Source organism: Lethenteron reissneri, unplaced genomic scaffold (genome assembly GCF_015708825.2).
Source record: "Lethenteron reissneri isolate LAM-NWPU_2019-01 unplaced genomic scaffold, ASM1570882v1 scaffold_1278, whole genome shotgun sequence".
Taxonomy (NCBI): Eukaryota; Metazoa; Chordata; class Hyperoartia; order Petromyzontiformes; family Petromyzontidae; genus Lethenteron; species Lethenteron reissneri.
Window position 1 is genome coordinate 13344 of NW_026890979.1, and position 18183 is coordinate 31526.

At 54.6% G+C, this 18183-nt stretch overlaps 1 protein-coding gene and 1 long non-coding RNA gene across 2 annotated transcripts; both read left to right on the forward strand.

Moving 5' to 3' along the window:
• The first annotated feature begins 2698 nt into the window (after window positions 1-2698).
• LOC133361897 (TOX high mobility group box family member 3-like) lies at window positions 2699-4772 on the forward strand. Its single transcript, XM_061580875.1, has 3 exons — window positions 2699-2737; window positions 3007-3234; window positions 4611-4772. Exons 1-3 carry the CDS (start codon window positions 2699-2701, stop codon window positions 4770-4772), a joined length of 429 nt encoding a protein of 142 aa, XP_061436859.1.
• A 3484-nt stretch (window positions 4773-8256) lies between these two features.
• LOC133361891 (uncharacterized) lies at window positions 8257-17944 on the forward strand. The gene is made up of 3 exons (XR_009757434.1): window positions 8257-8365; window positions 15278-15453; window positions 17775-17944. It is a non-coding gene; the product is annotated as an uncharacterized LOC133361891 (long non-coding RNA).
• Window positions 17945-18183: the final 239 nt, after the last annotated feature.

Consider the following 18183-nt stretch of genomic DNA (forward strand, 5'->3'; position numbering starts at 1 on the left):
ACAGAGACCCACAGACTCATCACACAGAGACCCACAGACTCACCACACAGAGACCCACAGACTCACCACACAGAGACCCACAGACTCACCACACAGAGACCCACAGACTCACCACACAGAGACCCACAGACTCACCACACAGAGACCCACAGACTCACCACACAGAGACCCACAGACTCACCACACAGAGACCCACAGACTCACACAGAAACCCACAGACTCACAATGTCCTCGTTGTGGGGTTGAGGTCAGACGTTCCGTGCCGCTACCTCGCGCAGGCCTCTGTGATCACGTGGGGCCTTAGCAACGCGCTTTTAGAAAAACGTAGAGCAGATAGGCGACCACGTGATGCGTTCCGTATTTAGATTTCGTAGACCTGATAGGCACTGCCCATAGACTCAACACTGCACCATAGACTCAACACTGCACCATAGACTCAACACTGCCCATAGACTCAACACTGCACCATAGACTCAACACTGCACCATAGACTCAACACTGCACCATAGACTCAGCACTGCACCATAGACTCAACACTGCACCATAGACTCAACACTGCACCATAGACTCAACACTGCACCATAGACTCAACACTGCCCATAGACTCAACACTGCACCATAGACTCAGCACTGCACCATAGACTCAACACTGCACCATAGACTCAACACTGCACCATAGACTCAACACCCACTCACTCACCCACTCACTCACTCACCCACCCACCTACTCACCCACCCACTCACCCACCCACTCACCACCCACCCACTCACCCACCCACTCACCACCCACTCACTCACTCACCACCCACTCACTCACCCTCTCACCCACTCACTCACTCACCCACTCACCCACCCACCCACTCACCCACCCACTCACCACCCACTCACTCACCCACCCACCCACCCACTCACCCACCCACCCACTCACTCACTCACCTACCCACCCACCCACTCACCCACCCACTCACTCACCCACCAACCCACCCACCCACTCACTCACCCACCCACTCACCACCCACTCACTCACCCCTCTCACCCACTCACTCACTCACCCACTCACCCACCCACCCACTCACCCACCCACTCACCACCCACTCACTCACCCACCCACCCACCCACTCACCCACCCACCCACTCACTCACTCACCTACCCACCCACCCACTCACCCACCCCACTCACTCACCCACCAACCCACCCACCTACTCACCCATCCACCCACTCACCCACCCACTCACCCACCCACCCACTCACTCAACCACTCACCCATTCACTCACTCACTCACCCACCCACCCACTCACCACCCACTCACCACCCACTCACTCACCCACCCACTCATTCACTCACCCACTCACCCACCCACTCACCCACCCACCCACTCACCCACTCACCCACCTACTCACCACCCACTCCCTCACCCACTCACTCACTCACCCACTCACCCACTCACTCACTCACCCACTCACCACCCACCCACTCACCCACCCACTCACTCACTCACCCACCCACCCACTCACCCACCTACTCACCCACCCACCCACTCACCCACCCACCCACTCACCCACTCACTCACTTACCCACCCACTCACCCACCCACTCACCCACCCACCCACCCACTCACTCACCCACTCACCCACCCACCCACCCACTCACTCACTTACCCACCCACTCACCCACCCACCCACTCACCCACCCACCCACCCACTCACCCACCCACCCACCACCCACTCACTCACCCACTCACCCACCCACTCACTCACCCACCCACTCACTCACCCACCCACTCACCATCCACTCACTCACCCACATCGCGTGGGATCGAGTTAATCGGCAGGCGGATCGCCAGCGCAGGTAATCGATGAATCGATTCCAGGCCGCGTCCCATATAAAAGTGCGTGGTCCGATACAGGAAGTGGGTTGAAGAGACGTCGCTTCTCGCTACAAACAACAAACACTACAAACTACTAACTACTACTCACTAATTACTAATAGCTACTACTTACCACTTACTAACTACTTACTAACTAATTACTAACTACTACTAACAAAAACAACTACCACTACTTACTAGCTACTATCACTACTTAACTACCACTACTAACTACTACTAACTACTACTACTTACTAGCTACTAACAAACAACTACCACTACTTACTACCAACTAACTAACTACTACTAACAACTCACAACTACTACCTACAACTAACCAGCTACCTAACTAGCTAACTACTATTAACTACAACTTTCTACTAGGTATCTACTAACTACTACTAACTACCACTAACTAACTACCACTAACTACCACTACTACTACCTACAATAATGAGCAGTTACAACTGCAGTGGTGCCAGTGGTGGCAATACTACCGCTGATACTACTACTAATACTACTAATACTACCGCTGATACTACTAATACTACCGCTGATACTACTACTAATACTACTAATACTACCGCTGATACTACTACTAATACTACTAATACTACCGCTGATACAATCGCTGCTGCTACGTCTACTGATACTACTACTGCTGCTGCTGCGACTGATGCTACTACTACTGCTGCTGCTAGTACTGCTGCTACTACTACGACTACTTCTACGACTACTGCTGCTGCTGCTACTGCTGCTACTACTACGACTACTTCTACGACTACTGCTTGCTGCTGCTGCGACTGCTATAACTCTGGAAGTGACTCCAATGTACTTGGCGTTGCCCGTGTGGCTACTGCGAGACGGGGTGAGTCGCGGGTCGGCCGTTATATATATTACAACAAAAACTCACAACACCTTGGTTCTACTGATGTATTAGGACCCTTATAGGGGTTATTAGGACCTTTATAGGGGTTATTGTAACGTTTATCTGGGCTTTTAGGACCCTTATAGGGTTATTTGAACCCTTATAGGGTTACTAGCGGGAAGTACCCGGCGTTGCCCGGGTCTTAAAACTACTCTTAACAATCTAACAGCGGTGCATACTGACTGTGGTGGTACCTGCTATGATTACAGCAGTACATACTGACGGTGACCCCGGCGACCTCCGCGACCCCGGTGACCCCCGCGACCCCGGTGACCCCCACGACCCCGGTGACCCCGGTGCGGCCCCACTCGGCCTACGCGCTCTTCTTCCACGACACTCTGGCGGCCGTCAGGGGCCAGCACCCTGACGTCTCCTTCGGGGAGGCCTCGCGCATCGCCGCCAACACGTGGGGCAGCCTCGCCCACCAGCACAAGCAGGTGCTCCTCGTGGTGGTGGTGGTGGTGGGGGTGGTGGTGGTGGTGGTGGTGGGGGTGGTGGTGGGGGTGGTGGTGGTGGTGGATGTGGTGGTGGTGGGGGTGGTGGTGGTGGTGGTGGGGTGGTGGGGGTGGTGGGGGTGGTGGTGGTGGACGTGGGGGTGGTGGTGGTGGTGGGGGTGGTGGTGGGGGTGGTGGTGGTGGTGGATGTGGTGGTGGTGGTGGTGGTGGTGGGGGTGGTGGTGGTGGTGGATGTGGTGGTGGTGGGGGTGGTGGTGGTGGTGGATGTGGTGGTGGTGGGGGTGGTGGTGGTGGTGGTGGATGTGGTGGTGGTGGTGGTGGTGGGGGTGGTGGGGTGGTGGTGGGGGTGGTGGTGGTGGTGGGGGTGGTGGGGGTGGTGGTGGGGGTGGTGGTGGTGGTGGGGGTGGTGGTGGTGGTGGTGGTGGGGGTGGTGGTGGGGGTGGTGGTGGTGGTGGTGGATGTGGTGGTGGTGGGGGTGGTGGTGGTGGTGGTGGGGGTGGTGGGGGTGGTGGGGGTGGTGGGGGTGGTGGTGGTGGACGTGGGGGTGGTGGGGGTGGTGGTGGTGGTGGTGGATGTGGTGGTGGTGGTGGACGTGGTGATGGTGGTGGTTGTCGACGTGGTGGTGGTGGACGTGGTGGTGGTGGTGGTGGATGTGGAAATGGTGGAGGTGGTGACGATGATGATCCTCCGAGTGGTGTCGGTGTATTTGGTTTCACAAGCAGACGAACTTACACAGAGACAGTAACCCTGAGACCCGATCTCTATACTAGACGCTGAGACCCTGAGACCCTGAGACCCGATCTCTATACTAGACGCTGAGACCCTGAGACCCGGTCTCTACTCTAGACCCTGAGACCCTTAGACCCTGAGACCCTGAGACCCGGTCTCTACTCTAGACGCCGAGACCCTGAGACCCTGAGACCCTGAGACCCGGTCTCCACTCTAGACGCCGAGACCCTGAGACCCTGAGACCCGGTCTCTACTCTAGACCCTGAGACCCTGAGACCCTGAGACCCTGAGACCCGGTCTCCACTCTAGACGCCGAGACCCTGAGACCCTGAGACCCGGTCTCTACTCTAGACCCTGAGACCCTGAGACCCTGAGACCCTGAGACCCGGTCTCCACTCTAGACGCCGAGACCCTGAGACCCTGAGACCCTGAGACCCTGAGACCCGGTCTCCACTCTAGACGCCGAGACCCTGAGACCCTGAGACCCGGTCTCTACTCTAGACCCTGAGACCCGGTCTCTACTCTAGACACAGAGACCCTGAGACCCGGTCTCTACTCTAGACCCTGAGACCCTGAGACCCAGTCTCGACTGACCTGGTTCGCTTTCCGTTTTGTTTTGCGTCTCGCAGGTTTACAAGAAGAAGGCTGACGATGCCAAGAAGGAATATCTGAAGGCGTCGGTGGCCTACAAGGCCAAGTTAGCCGCCAAGGTGAGGAGTCGGAAGCACGAGCAGCAGCAGAAGCGTCGTCGGTTCGTTCGTACGGAGTCTCACCCCCAGGGTCTAGAGTAGAGACCGGGTCTCAGGGTCTCAGGGTCTAGAGTAGAGACCGGGTCTCAGGGTCTAGAGTAGAGACCGGGTCTCAGGGTCTAGAGTAGAGACCGGGTCTCAGGGTCTCAGCGTCTAGAGTAGAGACCGGGGGTCAGGGTCTAGAGTAGAGACTGGGGGTCAGGGTCTAGAGTAGAGACCGGGGGTCAGGGTCTAGAGTAGAGACCGGGTCTCAGGGTCTAGAGTAGAGACCGGGTCTCAGGGTCTCAGCGTCTAGAGTAGAGACCGGGTCTCAGGGTCTAGAGTAGAGACCGGGTCTCAGGGTCTAGAGTAGAGACCGGGTCTCAGGGTCTAGAGTAGAGGACCGGGTCTCAGGGTCTCAGCGTCTAGAGTAGAGACGGGTCTCAGGGTCTAGAGTAGAGACCGGGTCTCAGGGTCTAGAGTAGAGACCGGGTCTCAGGGTCTAGAGTAGAGACCGGGTCTCAGGGTCTAGAGTAGAGACCGGGTCTCAGGGTCTAGAGTAGAGACCGGGTCTCAGGGTCTAGAGTAGAGACCGGGTCTCAGGGTCTCAGCGTCTAGAGTAGAGACCGGGTCTCAGGGTCTCAGTGTCTAGAGTAGAGACCGGGTCTCAGGGTCTCAGAGTCTCAGTGTCTAGAGTAGAGACCGGGTCTCAGGGTCTCAGGGTTTCAGGGTCTCAGGGTCTAGAGTGGAGACCAGGTCTCAGGGTCTAGAATGGGGACCGCGTCTCAGGGTCTCAGAGTCTCAGGGTCTCAGGGTCTCAGGGTCTCAGGGTCTAGAGTAGAGACCGGGTCTCAGGGTCTCAGGGTCTAGAGTGGGGACCGGGTCTCAGGGTCTCAGGGTCTCAGGGTCTCAGGGTCTAGAGTAGAGACCGGGTCTCAGGGTCTCAGGGTCTCAGGGTCTAGAGTGGGGACCGGGTCTCAGGGTCTCAGGGTCTAGAGTGGGGACCGGGTCTCAGGGTCAGAGTCTAGAGTAGAGACCGGGTCTCAGGGTCTCAGAGTCTCAGGGTCTAGAGTAGAGACCGGGTCTCAGGGTCTCAGAGTCTCAGGGTCTCAGGGTCTCAGGGTCTAGAGTAGAGACCGGGTCTCAGGGTCTCAGCGTCTAGAGTAGAGACCGGGTCTCAGGGTCTCAGGGTCTCAGAGTCTCAGGGTCTCAGGGTCTCAGGGTCTAGAGTGGAGACCGGGTCTCAGGGTCTCAGAGTCTCAGTGTCTAGAGTGGAGACCAGGTCTCAGGGTCTCAGGGTCTCAGGGTCTAGAATGGGGACCGCGTCTCAGGGTCTCAGAGTCTCAGGGTCTCAGGGTCTCAGGGTCTCAGGGTCTAGAGTAGAGACCGGGTCTCAGGGTCTCAGAGTCTCAGTGTCTAGAGTAGAGACCGGGTCTCAGGGTCTCAGGGTTTCAGGGTCTCAGGGTCTAGAGTGGAGACCAGGTCTCAGGGTCTCAGGGTCTAGAATGGGGACCGCGTCTCAGGGTCTCAGAGTCTCAGGGTCTCAGGGTCTCAGGGTCTCAGGGTCTAGAGTAGAGACCGGGTCTCAGGGTCTCAGGGTCTAGAGTGGGGACCGGGTCTCAGGGTCTCAGGGTCTAGAGTGGGGACCGGGTTTCAGGGTCTCAGGGTCTCAGGGTCTCAGGGTCTAGAGTAGAGACCGGGTCTCAGGGTCTCAGGGTCTCAGGGTCTAGAGTGGGGACCGGGTCTCAGGGTCTCAGGGTCTAGAGTGGGGACCGGGTCTGAGGGTCTCAGGGTCTCAGGGTCTAGAGTAGAGACCGGGTCTCAGGGTCAGAGTCTAGAGTAGAGACCGGGTCTCAGGGTCTCAGAGTCTCAGGGTCTAGAGTAGAGACCGGGTCTCAGGGTCTCAGAGTCTCAGGGTCTCAGGGTCTAGAGTAGAGACCGGGTCTCAGGGTCTCAGCGTCTAGAGTAGAGACCGGGTCTCAGAGTCTCAGGGTCTCAGGGTCTCAGGGTCTAGAGTAGAGACCGGGTCTCAGGGTCTCAGCGTCTAGAGTAGAGACCGGGTCTCAGGGTCTCAGGGTCTCAGAGTCTCAGGGTCTCAGGGTCTCAGGGTCTAGAGTGGAGACCGGGTCTCAGGGTCTCAGAGTCTCAGTGTCTAGAGTGGAGACCAGGTCTCAGGGTCTCAGGGTCTCAGGGTCTAGAATGGGGACCCGCGTCTCAGGGTCTCAGAGTCTCAGGGTCTCAGGGTCTCAGGGTCTCAGGGTCTAGAGTAGAGACCGGGTCTCAGGGTCTCAGGGTCTCAGGGTCTAGAGTGGGGACCGGGTCTCAGGGTCTCAGGGTCTCAGGGTCTAGAGTGGGGACCGGGTCTCAGGGTCTCAGGGTCTCAGGGTCTAGACCGGGTCTCAGGGTCTCAGGGTCTCAGGGTCTAGAGTGGAGACCGGGTCTCAGGGTCTCAGGGTCTCAGGGTCTAGAGTGGGGACCGGGTCTCAGGGTCTCAGGGTCTAGAGTGGGGACCGGGTCTCAGGGTCTCAGGGTCTCAGGGGTCTCAGGGTCTTAGGGTCTAGAGTGGGGACCGGGTCTCAGGGTCTCAGGGTCTCAAGGTCTAGAGTGGGGACCGAGTCTCAGGGTCTCAGGGTCTCAGGGTCTCAGAGTCTCAGGGTCTAGAGTGGGGACCGGGTCTCAGGGTCTCAGGGTCTCAGGGTCTAGAGTGGAGACCGGGTCTCAGGGTCTCAGGGTCTCAGGGTCTAGAGTGGGGACCGGGTCTCAGGGTCTCAGGGTCTCAGGGTCTAGAGTGGGGACCGGGTCTCAGGGTCTCAGGGTCTAGAGTGGGGACCGGGTCTCAGGGTCTCAGGGTCTCAGGGTCTCAGGGTCTAAAGTGGGGGACCGGGTCTCAGGGTCTCAGGGTCTCAAGGTCTAGAGTGGGGACCGAGTCTCAGGGTCTCAGGGTCTCAGGGTCTCAGAGTCTCAGGGTCTAGAGTGGGGACCGGGTCTCAGGGTCTCAGGGTCTAGAGTGGAGACCGGGTCTCAGGGTCTCAGGGTCTCAGGGTCTAGAGTGGGGACCGGGTCTCAGGGTCTCAGGGTCTAGAGTGGAGACCGGGTCTCAGGGTCTCAGGGTCTCAGGGTCTCAGCGTCTCATGGTCTCAGGGTCTCAGGGTCTAGAGTAGAGACCGGGTCTCAGGGGCTCAGGGTCTCAAGGTCTCAGAGTCTCAGGGTCTCAGAGTGGAGACTGGGGTGTGACGTCATCCCGGCCGCTCCCCCAGGACCGTGCTGCTACTGCTGCCACGGTGACGCCACCGCCACCACCACCGGCCGCACGCTTGCCGCACTCAGGAACGCCGCGGCTTGTCCCGTTCTACGGAACGCCGGGCGGGACGGGGGTTCTCCTCCTGTCTACCGCCACCACCATCACCACCTCCTCCACCTCCTCCTCCTCCTGCTCCTCCACCACCTCCTCCTCCTCCTGCTCCTCCACCTCCTCCACCTCCTCCACCTCCTCCACCTCCTCCACCTCCTGCTCCTCCACCACCTCCTCCTCCTCCACCTCCTCTGACGTCATCTTGACACGATTCCTGTCGGCAAAAACAACAACCACCACCACCACATCCTCCTCTCACGTCTTCGCCACCACAAGCACCACCTCAGCCGTCGGCAGCCGCCAGGTACCACAACCACCAACCACAAGCACTAATCACAACCACCAACCACAAGCACTAATCACAACCACCAACCACAACCACCAACCACAACCACCAACCACAACCACCAACCACAACCACCAACCACAACCACTAATCACAACCACCAACCACAACCACCAACCACAACCACCAACCACAACCACCAACCACATCCACCAACCACTAGCACTAATCACAACCACCAACCACAACCACCAACCACAACCACCAACCACAACCACCAACCACAACCACCAACCACAACCACTAATCACAACCACCAACCACAAGCACTAATCACAACCACCAACCACAACCACCAACCACAACCACCAACCACAACCACCAACCACTAGCACTAATCACAACCACCAACCACAACCACCAACCACAACCACCAACCACAACCACAACCACCAACCACAACCACCAACCACAACCACCAACCACTAGCACTAATCACAACCACCAACCACAACCACCAATCACAACCACCAACCACAACCACCAACCACAACCACCAACCACTAGCACTAATCACAACCACCAACCACAACCACTAATCACAACCACCAACCACAACCACCAACCACAAGCACTAATCACAACCACCAACCACAACCACCAACCACTAGCACTAATCACAACCACCAACCACAACCACCAACCACAACCACTAATCACAACCACCAACCACTAGCACTAATCACAACCACCAACCACTAGCACTAATCACAACCACCAACCACAACCACCACCGCCCTTGGCTTGTCAAGCAATCGCTCACAAACTCACTCACTCAATTTGTCAGTCTGTGGGTCTCTACTGTGTGAGTAGTCCTGTGGGTCTCTACTGTGTGAGTAGTCTGTGGGTCTCTACTGTGTGAGTAGTCTGTGGGTCTCTACTGTGTGAGTAGTCTGTGGGTCTCTACTGTGTGAGTAGTATGTGGGTCTCTACTGTGTGAGTAGTCTGTGGGTCTCTACTGTGTGAGTAGTCTGTGGGTCTCTACTGTGTGAGTAGTCTGTGGGTCTCTACTGTGTGAGTAGTATGTGGGTCTCTACTGTGTGAGTAGTCTGTGGGTCTCTACTGTGTGAGTAGTATGTGGGTCTCTACTGTGTGAGTAGTCTGTGGGTCTCTACTGTGTGTGTAGTCTGTGGGTCTCTACTGTGTGAGTAGTCTGTGGGTCTCTACTGTGTGTGTAGTCTGTGGGTCTCTACTGTGTGAGTACTCTGTGGGTCTCTACTGTGTGAGTAGTCTGTGGGTCTCTACTGTGTGTGTAGTCTGTGGGTCTCTACTGTGTGAGTAGTCTGTGGGTCTCTACTGTGTGAGTAGTCTGTGGGTCTCTACTGTGTGTGAGTAGTCTGTGGGTCTCTACTGTGTGAGTAGTCTGTGGGTCTCTACTGTGTGAGTAGTCTGTGGGTCTCTACTGTGTGAGTAGTCTATGGGTCTCTACTGTGTGTAGTCTGTGGGTCTCTACTGTGTGTGTGTAGTCTGTGGGTCTCTACTGTGTGAGTAGTCTGGGTCTCTACTGTGTGAGTAGTCTGTGGGTCTCTACTGTGTGAGTAGTCTGTGGGTCTCTACTGTGTGAGTAGTCTGTGGGTCTCTACTGTGTGAGTAGTCTGTGGGTCTCTACTGTGTGAGTAGTCTGTGGGTCTCTACTGTGTGAGTAGTCTGTGGGTCTCTACTGTGTGAGTAGTCTGTGGGTCTCTACTGTGTGAGTAGTCTGTGGGTCTCTACTGTGTGAGTAGTCTGTGGGTCTCTACTGTGTGAGTAGTCTGTGGGTCTCTACTGTGTGAGTAGTCTGTGGGTCTCTACTGTGTGAGTAGTCTGTGGGTCTCTACTGTGTGAGTAGTCTGTGGGTCTCTACTGTGAGTAGTCTGTGGGTCTCTACTGTGTGAGTAGTCTGTGGGTCTCTACTGTGTGAGTAGTCTGTGGGTCTCTACTGTGTGAGTAGTCTGTGGGTCTCTACTGTGTGAGTAGTCTGTGGGTCTCTACTGTGTGAGTAGTCTGTGGGTCTCTGTGTGAGTAGTCTGTGGGTCTCTACTGTGTGAGTAGTCTGTGGTCTCTACTGTGTGAGTAGTCTGTGGGTCTCTACTGTGTGAGTAGTATGTGGGTCTCTACTGTGTGAGTAGTCTGTGGGTCTCTACTGTGTGAGTAGTCTGTGGGTCTCTACTGTGTGAGTAGTCTGTGGGTCTCTACTGTGTGTAGTCTGTGGGTCTCTACTGTGTGAGTAGTCTGTGGGTCTCTACTGTGTGAGTAGTCTGTGGGTCTCTACTGTGTGAGTAGTCTGTGGGTCTCTACTGTGTGAGTAGTCTGTGGGTCTCTACTGTGTGAGTAGTCTGTGGGTCTCTACTGTGAGTAGTCTGTGGGTCTCTACTGTGTGAGTAGTCTGTGGGTCTCTACTGTGTGAGTAGTCTGTGGGTCTCTACTGTGTGAGTAGTCTGTGGTCTCTACTGTGTGAGTAGTCTGGGGGCTCTACTGTGGTGAGTAGTCTATGGGTCTCTATGTGTGAGTAGTCTGTGGGTCTTCTGTGTGGTGTAGTCTGTGGGTCTCTGCTGTGTGAGTAGTAGTATGTGGGTCGCTACTGTGTGAGTAGTCGTGGGTCTCTACTGTGTGAGTAGTCTGTGGGTCTCTGCTGTGTGAGTAGTCTGTTGGTCTCTACTGTGTGAGTAGTCTGTGGGTCTCTACTGGTGTGAGTAGGTCTGTGGGTCTCTACTGTGTGAGTAGTCTGTGGGTCTCTACTGTGTAGTAGTCTGTGGGTCTCTCTGTGTGAGTAGTCTGTGGGTCTCTACTGTGTGAGTAGTCTGTGGGTCTCTACTGTGTGAGTAGTCTGTGGGTCTCTAATGTGTGAGTAAGTCTGTGGGTCTCTACTGTGTGAGTAGTCTGTGGGTCTCTACTGTGTGAGTAGTCTGGTGGGTCTCTACTGTGTGGAGTAGTCTGTGGTCTCTACTGTGTGAGTAGTCTGGGGGTCCTACTGTGAGCTGTGTGTAGTCGGTGGGTCTCTACTGTGTGAGTAGTATGTGGGTCTCTACTGTGTGAGTAGTCTGTGGGTCTCTACTGTGTGAGTAGTCTGTGGGTCTCTGCTGTGTGAGTAGTCTGTGGGTCTCTACTGTGTGAGTAGTCTGTGGGTCTCTACTGTGTGAGTAGTCTGTGGGTCTCTACTGTGTGAGTAGTCTGTGGGTCTCTACTGTGTGAGTAGTCTGTGGGTCTCTACTGTGTGAGTAGTCTGTGGGTCTCTACTGTGTGAGTAGTCTGTGGGTCTCTACTGTGTGAGTAGTCTGTGGGTCTCTACTGTGTGAGTAGTCTGTGGGTCTCTACTGTGTGGAGTAGTCTGTGGGTCTCTACTGTGTGAGTAGTCTGTGGGTCTCTACTGTGTGAGTAGTCTGTGGGTCTCTACTGTGTGAGTAGTCTGTGGGTCTCTACTGTGTGAGTAGTCTGTGGGTCTCTACTGTGTGAGTAGTCTGTGGGTCTCTGCTGTGTGAGTAGTCTGTGGGTCTCTACTGTGTGAGTAGTCTGTGGGTCTCTACTGTGTGAGTAGTCTGTGGGTCTCTACTGTGTGAGTAGTCTGTGGGTATCTACTGTGTGAGTAGTATGTGGGTCTCTACTGTGTGAGTAGTCTGTGGGTCTCTACTGTGTGAGTAGTCTGTGGGGTCTCTACTGTGTGAGTAGTCTGTGGGTCTCCTGCTGTGTGAGTAGTCTGTGGGTCTCTACTGTGTGAGTAGTCTGTGGGTCTCTACTGTGTGAGTAGTCTGTGGGTCTCTACTGTGTGAGTAGTATGTGGGTCTCTACTGTGTGAGTAGTCTGTGGGTCTCTACTGTGTGAGTAGTCTGTGGGTCTCTACTGTGTGAGTAGTCTGTGGGTCTCTACTGTGTGAGTAGTCTGTGGGTCTCTATGTGTGAGTAGTCTGTGGGTCTCTGCTGTGTGAGTAGTCTGTGGGTCTCTACTGTGTGAGTAGTCTGTGGGTCTCTACTGTGTGAGTAGTCTGTGGTTCTCTACTGTGTGAGTAGTCTGTGGGTCTCTACTGTGTGAGTAGTCTGTGGGTCTCTACTGTGTGAGTAGTCTGTGGGTCTCTGTGTGTGAGTAGTCTGTGGGTCTCTACTGTGTGAGTAGTCTGTGGGTCTCTACTGTGTGAGTAGTCTGTGGGTCTCTACTGTGTGAGTAGTCTGTGGGTCTCTGTGTGAGTAGTCTATGAGTCTCTATGAGTAGTCTATGGGTCTCTGTGTGAGTAGTCTATGGGTCTCTGTGTGAGTAGTCTGTGGGTCTCTGTGTGAGTAGTCTATGGGTCTCTGTGTGAGTAGTCTATGGGTCTCTGTGTGAGTAGTCTATGGGTCTCTGTGTGAGTAGTCTGTGGGTCTCTGTGTGAGTAGTCTATGGGTCTCTGTGCGGTGAGTCTGTGGGTCTCTATGTGAGTAGTCTATGAGTCTCTATGAGTAGTCTATGGGTCTCTGTGTGAGTAGTCTGTGGGTCTCTGTGTGAGTAGTCTGTGGGTCTCTGTGTGAGTAGTCTATGAGTCTCTATGAGTAGTCTATGGGTCTCTGTGTGAGTAGTCTATGGGTCTCGTGTGAGTAGTCTATGGGTCTCTGTGTGAGTAGTCTATGGGTCTCTATGTGAGTAGTATATGGGTCTCTGTGTGAGTCTATGGGTCTCTGTGTGAGTAGTCTATGGGTCTCTGTGTGAGTAGTCTGTGGGTCTCTGTGTGAGTAGTCTATGGGTTTCTGTGTGAGTAGTCTATGGGTCTCTGTGTGAGTAGTCTGTGGGTCTCTGTGTGAGTAGTCTATGGGTCTCTGTGTGAGTAGTCTATGGGTCTCTGTGTGAGTAGTCTATGGGTCTCTGTGTGAGTAGTCTGTGGGTCTCTGTATGAGTAGTCTATGGGTCTCTGTGTGATGAGTCTGTGTGTCTCTGTGTGGTGAGTCTGTGGGTCTCTGTGTGGTGAGTCTGTGGGTCTCTGTGTGGTGAGTCTGTGGGTCTCTGTGTGGTGAGTCTATGGGTCTCTGTGTGAGTAGTCTGTGGGTCTCTGTGTGAGTAGTCTATGGGTCTCTGTGTGAGTAGTCTGTGGGTCTCTGTGTGAGTAGTCTATGGGTCTCTATGTGTGAGTAGTCTGTGGGTCTCTGTGTGAGTAGTCTATGAGTCTCTGTGTGAGTAGTCTGTGGGTCTCTGTGTGAGTAGTCTATGGGTCTCTGTGTGAGTAGTCTGTGGGTCTTGTGTGAGTAGTCTATGGGTCTCTGTGTGAGTAGTCTGTGGGTCTCTGTGTGAGTAGTGTATGAGTCTCTGTGTGAGTAGTCTGTGGGTCTCTGTGTGAGTAGTCTATGAGTCTCTGTGTGAGTAGTCTATGGGTCTCTGTGTGAGTAGTCTATGGGTCTCTGTGTGAGTAGTCTGTGGGTCTCTGTGTGAGTAGTCTATGGGTCTCTGTGTGAGTAGTTTATGGGGTCTCTGTGTGAGTAGTCTATGGGTCTCTGTGTGAGTAGTCTGTGGGTCTCTGTGTGAGTAGTCTGTGGGTCTCTGTGTGAGTAGTCTGTGCGTCTCTGTGTGAGTAGTCTGTGGGTCTTCTGTGTGAGTAGTCTGTGCGTCTCTGTGTGAGTAGTCTGTGGGTCTCTGTGTGAGTAGTCTATGGGTCTGTGTGAGTAGTCTGTGGGTCTCTGTGTGAGTAGTCTGTGGGTCTCTATGTGAGTAGTCTATGGGTCTGTGTGAGTAGTCTGTGGGTCTCTGTGTGAGTAGTCTATGGGTCTGTGTGAGTAGTCTGTGCGTCTCTGTGTGAGTAGTCTGTGGGTCTCTGTGTGAGTAGTCTATGGGTCTGTGTGAGTAGTCTGTGGGTCTCTGGTGTGAGTAGTCTCTGGGTCTCTGTGTGAGTAGTCTGTGGGTCTCTGTGTGAGTAGTCTGTGCGTCTCTGTGTGAGTAGTCTGTGGGTCTCTGTGTGAGTAGTCTATGGGTCTCTACTGTGTGAGTAGTCTGTGGGTCTCTGTGTGAGTAGTCTGTGGGTCTCTGTGTGAGTAGTCTGTGGGTCTCTGTGTGAGTAGTCTGTGGGTCTCTGTGTGAGTAGTCTGTGGGTCTCTGTGTGAGTAGTCTGTGGGTCTCTGTGTGAGTAGTCTATGGGTCTGTGTGAGTAGTCTGTGGGTCTCTGTGTGAGTAGTCTGTGGGTCTGTGTGAGTAGTCTGTGGGTCTCTGTGTGAGCAGTCTGTGGGTCTCTATGTGAGTAGTCTATGGGTCTGTGTGAGTAGTCTGTGGGTCTCTGTGTGAGTAGTCTATGGGTCTGTGTGAGTAGTCTATGGGTCTCTGTGTGAGTAGTCTATGGGTCTCTGTGTGAGTAGTCTGTGGGTCTCTGTGTGAGTAGTCTGTGGGTCTCTATGTGAGTAGTCTATGGGTCTGTGTGAGTAGTCTGTGGGTCTCTGTGTGAGTAGTCTATGGGTCTGTGTGAGTAGTCTATGGGTCTCTGTGTGAGTAGTCTATGGGTCTCTGTGTGAGTAGTCTGTGGGTCTCTGTGTGAGTAGTCTATGGGTCTGTGTGAGTAGTCTGTGGGTCTCTGTGTGAGTAGTCTATGGGTCTGTGTGAGTAGTCTATGGGTCTCTGTGTGAGTAGTCTATGGGTCTCTGTGTGAGTAGTCTGTGGGTCTCTGTGTGAGTAGTCTGTGGGTCTCTGTGTGAGTAGTCTGTGGGTATCTGTGTGAGTAGTCTGTGGGTCTCTGTGTGAGTAGTCTATGGGTCTGTGTGAGTAGTCTATGGGTCTCTGTGTGAGTAGTCTATGGGTCTCTGTGTGAGTAGTCTGTGGGTCTCTGTGTGAGTAGTCTATGGGTCTGTGTGAGTAGTCTATGGGTCTGTGTGAGTAGTCTATGGGTCTCTGTGTGAGTAGTCTGTGGGTCTCTGTGTGAGTAGTCTGTGGGTCTCTATGTTGTTCCTCCAGTCTTGTAGGAGAGGAAGAAGAGGAGTAAGACCCGGTGCGGATCCCGCGGATCGGACTGCAGGAGCCGGGCTGACTCTGGCTCTGTGCTCCCGATCCGGATGCCGGAACTTGCCTGTGGAGAACAGCGACTGGGATCTGGAGTATTGCAGCAGTGAGTGTGTGGTACAGCACTGCAGGTGTGTGTACGTGTGTGTCTGTGTGTCTGTGTGTGTGTGTCTGTGTGTCTGTGTGTGTGTGTGTCTGTGTGTGTGTCTGTGTGTGTGTGTGTCCGTGTGTGTGTGTGTCTGTGTGTGTGTCTGTGTGTGTGTCTGTGTGTGTGTGTCTGTGTGTGTGTGTCTGTGTGTGTGTGTGTCTGTGTGTGTGTGTCTGTGTGTGTGTGTCTGTGTGTGTGTGTCTGTGTGTGTGTCTGTGTGTGTGTGTCTGTGTGTGTGTGTCTGTGTGTGTGTGTCTGTGTGTGTGTGTCTGTGTGTGTGTGTATGTGTGTGTGTCTGTGTGTGTCTGTGTGTGTCTGTGTGTGTCTGTGTGTGTGTGTCTGTGTGTGTGTGTCTGTGTGTGTGTGTCTGTGTGTCTGTGTGTGTGTGTGTATTGACCTGGTCAAGGCCTATGATACCATCAATAGGCCTGGACTCTGGGTTGTTCTTCGTGCTTTCGGAGTCCCTGACCCTCTGCTCACGATCATTAAGGACCTTCATGATGGTGAGCGGGCCCGGGTAAAACTACGTGGCCGGGAGTCGGAGCCTTTCCCTGTATACCTTGGGGTGCGACAGGGATGTCCTCTGGCTCCCACATTATTTAACATCTATTTTGACCGCGTAGTTCGTGAAGCCTTCAATAGCTGTGTAGTGGGTTCGAATTAGGTGCACACACATGCAGCTTGGAGGCAACACTATTTATTAAACGGTAAGTAATATAACACTGTACATGAGGTGGTGACCACCTTCCTCAACTCACTAACACTCTGGAACGCGACACAGACTGGACCAGGCAGGCAACGGCCTGCCTGGTCCAGGACGACGACTCGGGACTTGACGACCGATGATGTCTTCACTTTGGAATACAGTACAACAGCCTCGCTCAGCGTTCACACCACGCTTATATCTGCTTTGGCGTGGCCGGCTCCGTCCAGGCCACGCCTCCCTTCCCCCACCTCTGGGAAGGTCCGGATCCCTCCACCACGTGACCCCCCAGGCACCCCCTTGGGGCCCCCAGCCCTCGTACGTGCCGACACAGTAGTGACCGTTCTATGTCACTACAGTTGTACCGGGGGAATTTTCATTTGGTACAGATATAATGGGAGGCTGATCGACGCCCGGGTGCGATCAAGGGATGGCTCCCTATTGGTCAACCACGTTATGTATGCCGATGATTTGGTAATAGCTGCTCATTCAGAAGAGGAGTTGGAGACGCTGCTGCTGAGACTGGAGCGTGCCACTAAGAGGTGGGGCCTTACCATCAGCCCCACCAAAACTAAGCACCTGCCTGGGTAGTTTGTACCATCGGGCAGTCCACCCCCACAACTCCCAGTCGGTGATGGGGAAGTTGTGGAGAGAGTGGAGAGTTTCCCATACCTGGGCAGAGGTCTCACTCCGAATCAGTCGAGCGGCAATATCTTTTCATCGGTTGCGTAACGCTGTGTGGAAGCTACCTGGTCTGTCGCTCCGCACGAAGCTTCAGGTCTTCTCGGCCACGTTCATTCCCTCCCTTCTCTACGCTTGCGAAACGTGGACCCCCCTAGTGGAGCATCTTCACCGGTTGGAAACATTTAGGCTGGCCTGCCTACGATCCATCCTGGGTTTAACCAGGCTGGATTGTGTGAGGAGCTCACAAATCCTTGAAAGATCTGGGAAAAGTCCCATCGGTGAGCTCCTCCGGCAGGCAAGGCTGCATTGGCTGGGTCATGTAGCCCGCATGCCCAGCTACCGCATCCTTAAACAGCTTTTGTTCGGTCGGATCGAGGGGGCTAAACGGGCGCGGCACGGGCTAGAGAAGAGATGGAGTGATGTGGTACAGGAGGACGTGGAGGTGAGTGGACTTGCCGATGACTGGTACCAGCCGTGTCAAGAACGGGCTCAGTGGAGGAGGCTCGTGAAGGACGTTACTGGGCAGTTGGAGGCAGTCGCCCTCCAACAACAACGGAGGGCGGAGGAGCGACGCTCACAACAACGAGCGGAGCGCCGGGTGCGTCTGCCCTGTGACCTCCTGCCAGCGGGCGTTCGACACTTCACGTGGCCTCAAGGTGCACATGGCCTGGCACAAGCGTCGTGGTGACGTCACCGCCACTTAGTCGCGAATGGCGGTTGTTGTTGTTGTTGTTGTGTGTCTGTGTGTGTGTCTGTGTGTGTGTCTGTGTGTGTGTCTGTGTGTGTGTGTCTGTGTGTGTGTCTGTGTGTGTGTCTGTGTGTGTGTGTGTCTCTGTGTGTGTGTCTGTGTGTGTGTCTGTGTGTGTATCTGTGTGTGTGTGTGTTTGTGTCGCCATGGCGATGTGCTCTGTCCGCAGGACGGTGTTCCTCTCGTGGCTGTCGGACCGACTCCAACGTGGCGCACCGTGATCCCATCGACTCTTCACACAGAGACCCATAGACCACTCATAGAGACCCATCGACTCCTCACACAGAGACCCATAGACCACTCATAGAGACCCATCGACTCCTCACACAGAGACCCATAGACCACTCATAGAGACCCATCGACTCCTCACACAGAGACCCATAGACCACTCATAGAGACCCATCGACTCCTCACACAGAGACCCATAGACCACTCATAGAGATCCATTGATTCCTCACACAGAGACCCATAGACCACTCATAGAGACCCATCGACTCCTCACACAGAGACCCATAGACCACTCATAGAGACCCATCGACTCCTCACACAGAGACCCATAGACCACTCATAGAGACCCA

Coding starts and splice junctions, on each gene's coding strand:
- LOC133361897 (XM_061580875.1), top strand. CDS start 2,699: ATGTACTTGGCGTTGCCCGTGTGGCTACTGCGAGACGGG. Junction 2,738..3,006: donor TGTGGCTACTGCGAGACGGG/GTGAGTCGCGGG, acceptor CTATGATTACAG/CAGTACATACTGACGGTGAC. Junction 3,235..4,610: donor TCGCCCACCAGCACAAGCAG/GTGCTCCTCGTG, acceptor TGCGTCTCGCAG/GTTTACAAGAAGAAGGCTGA.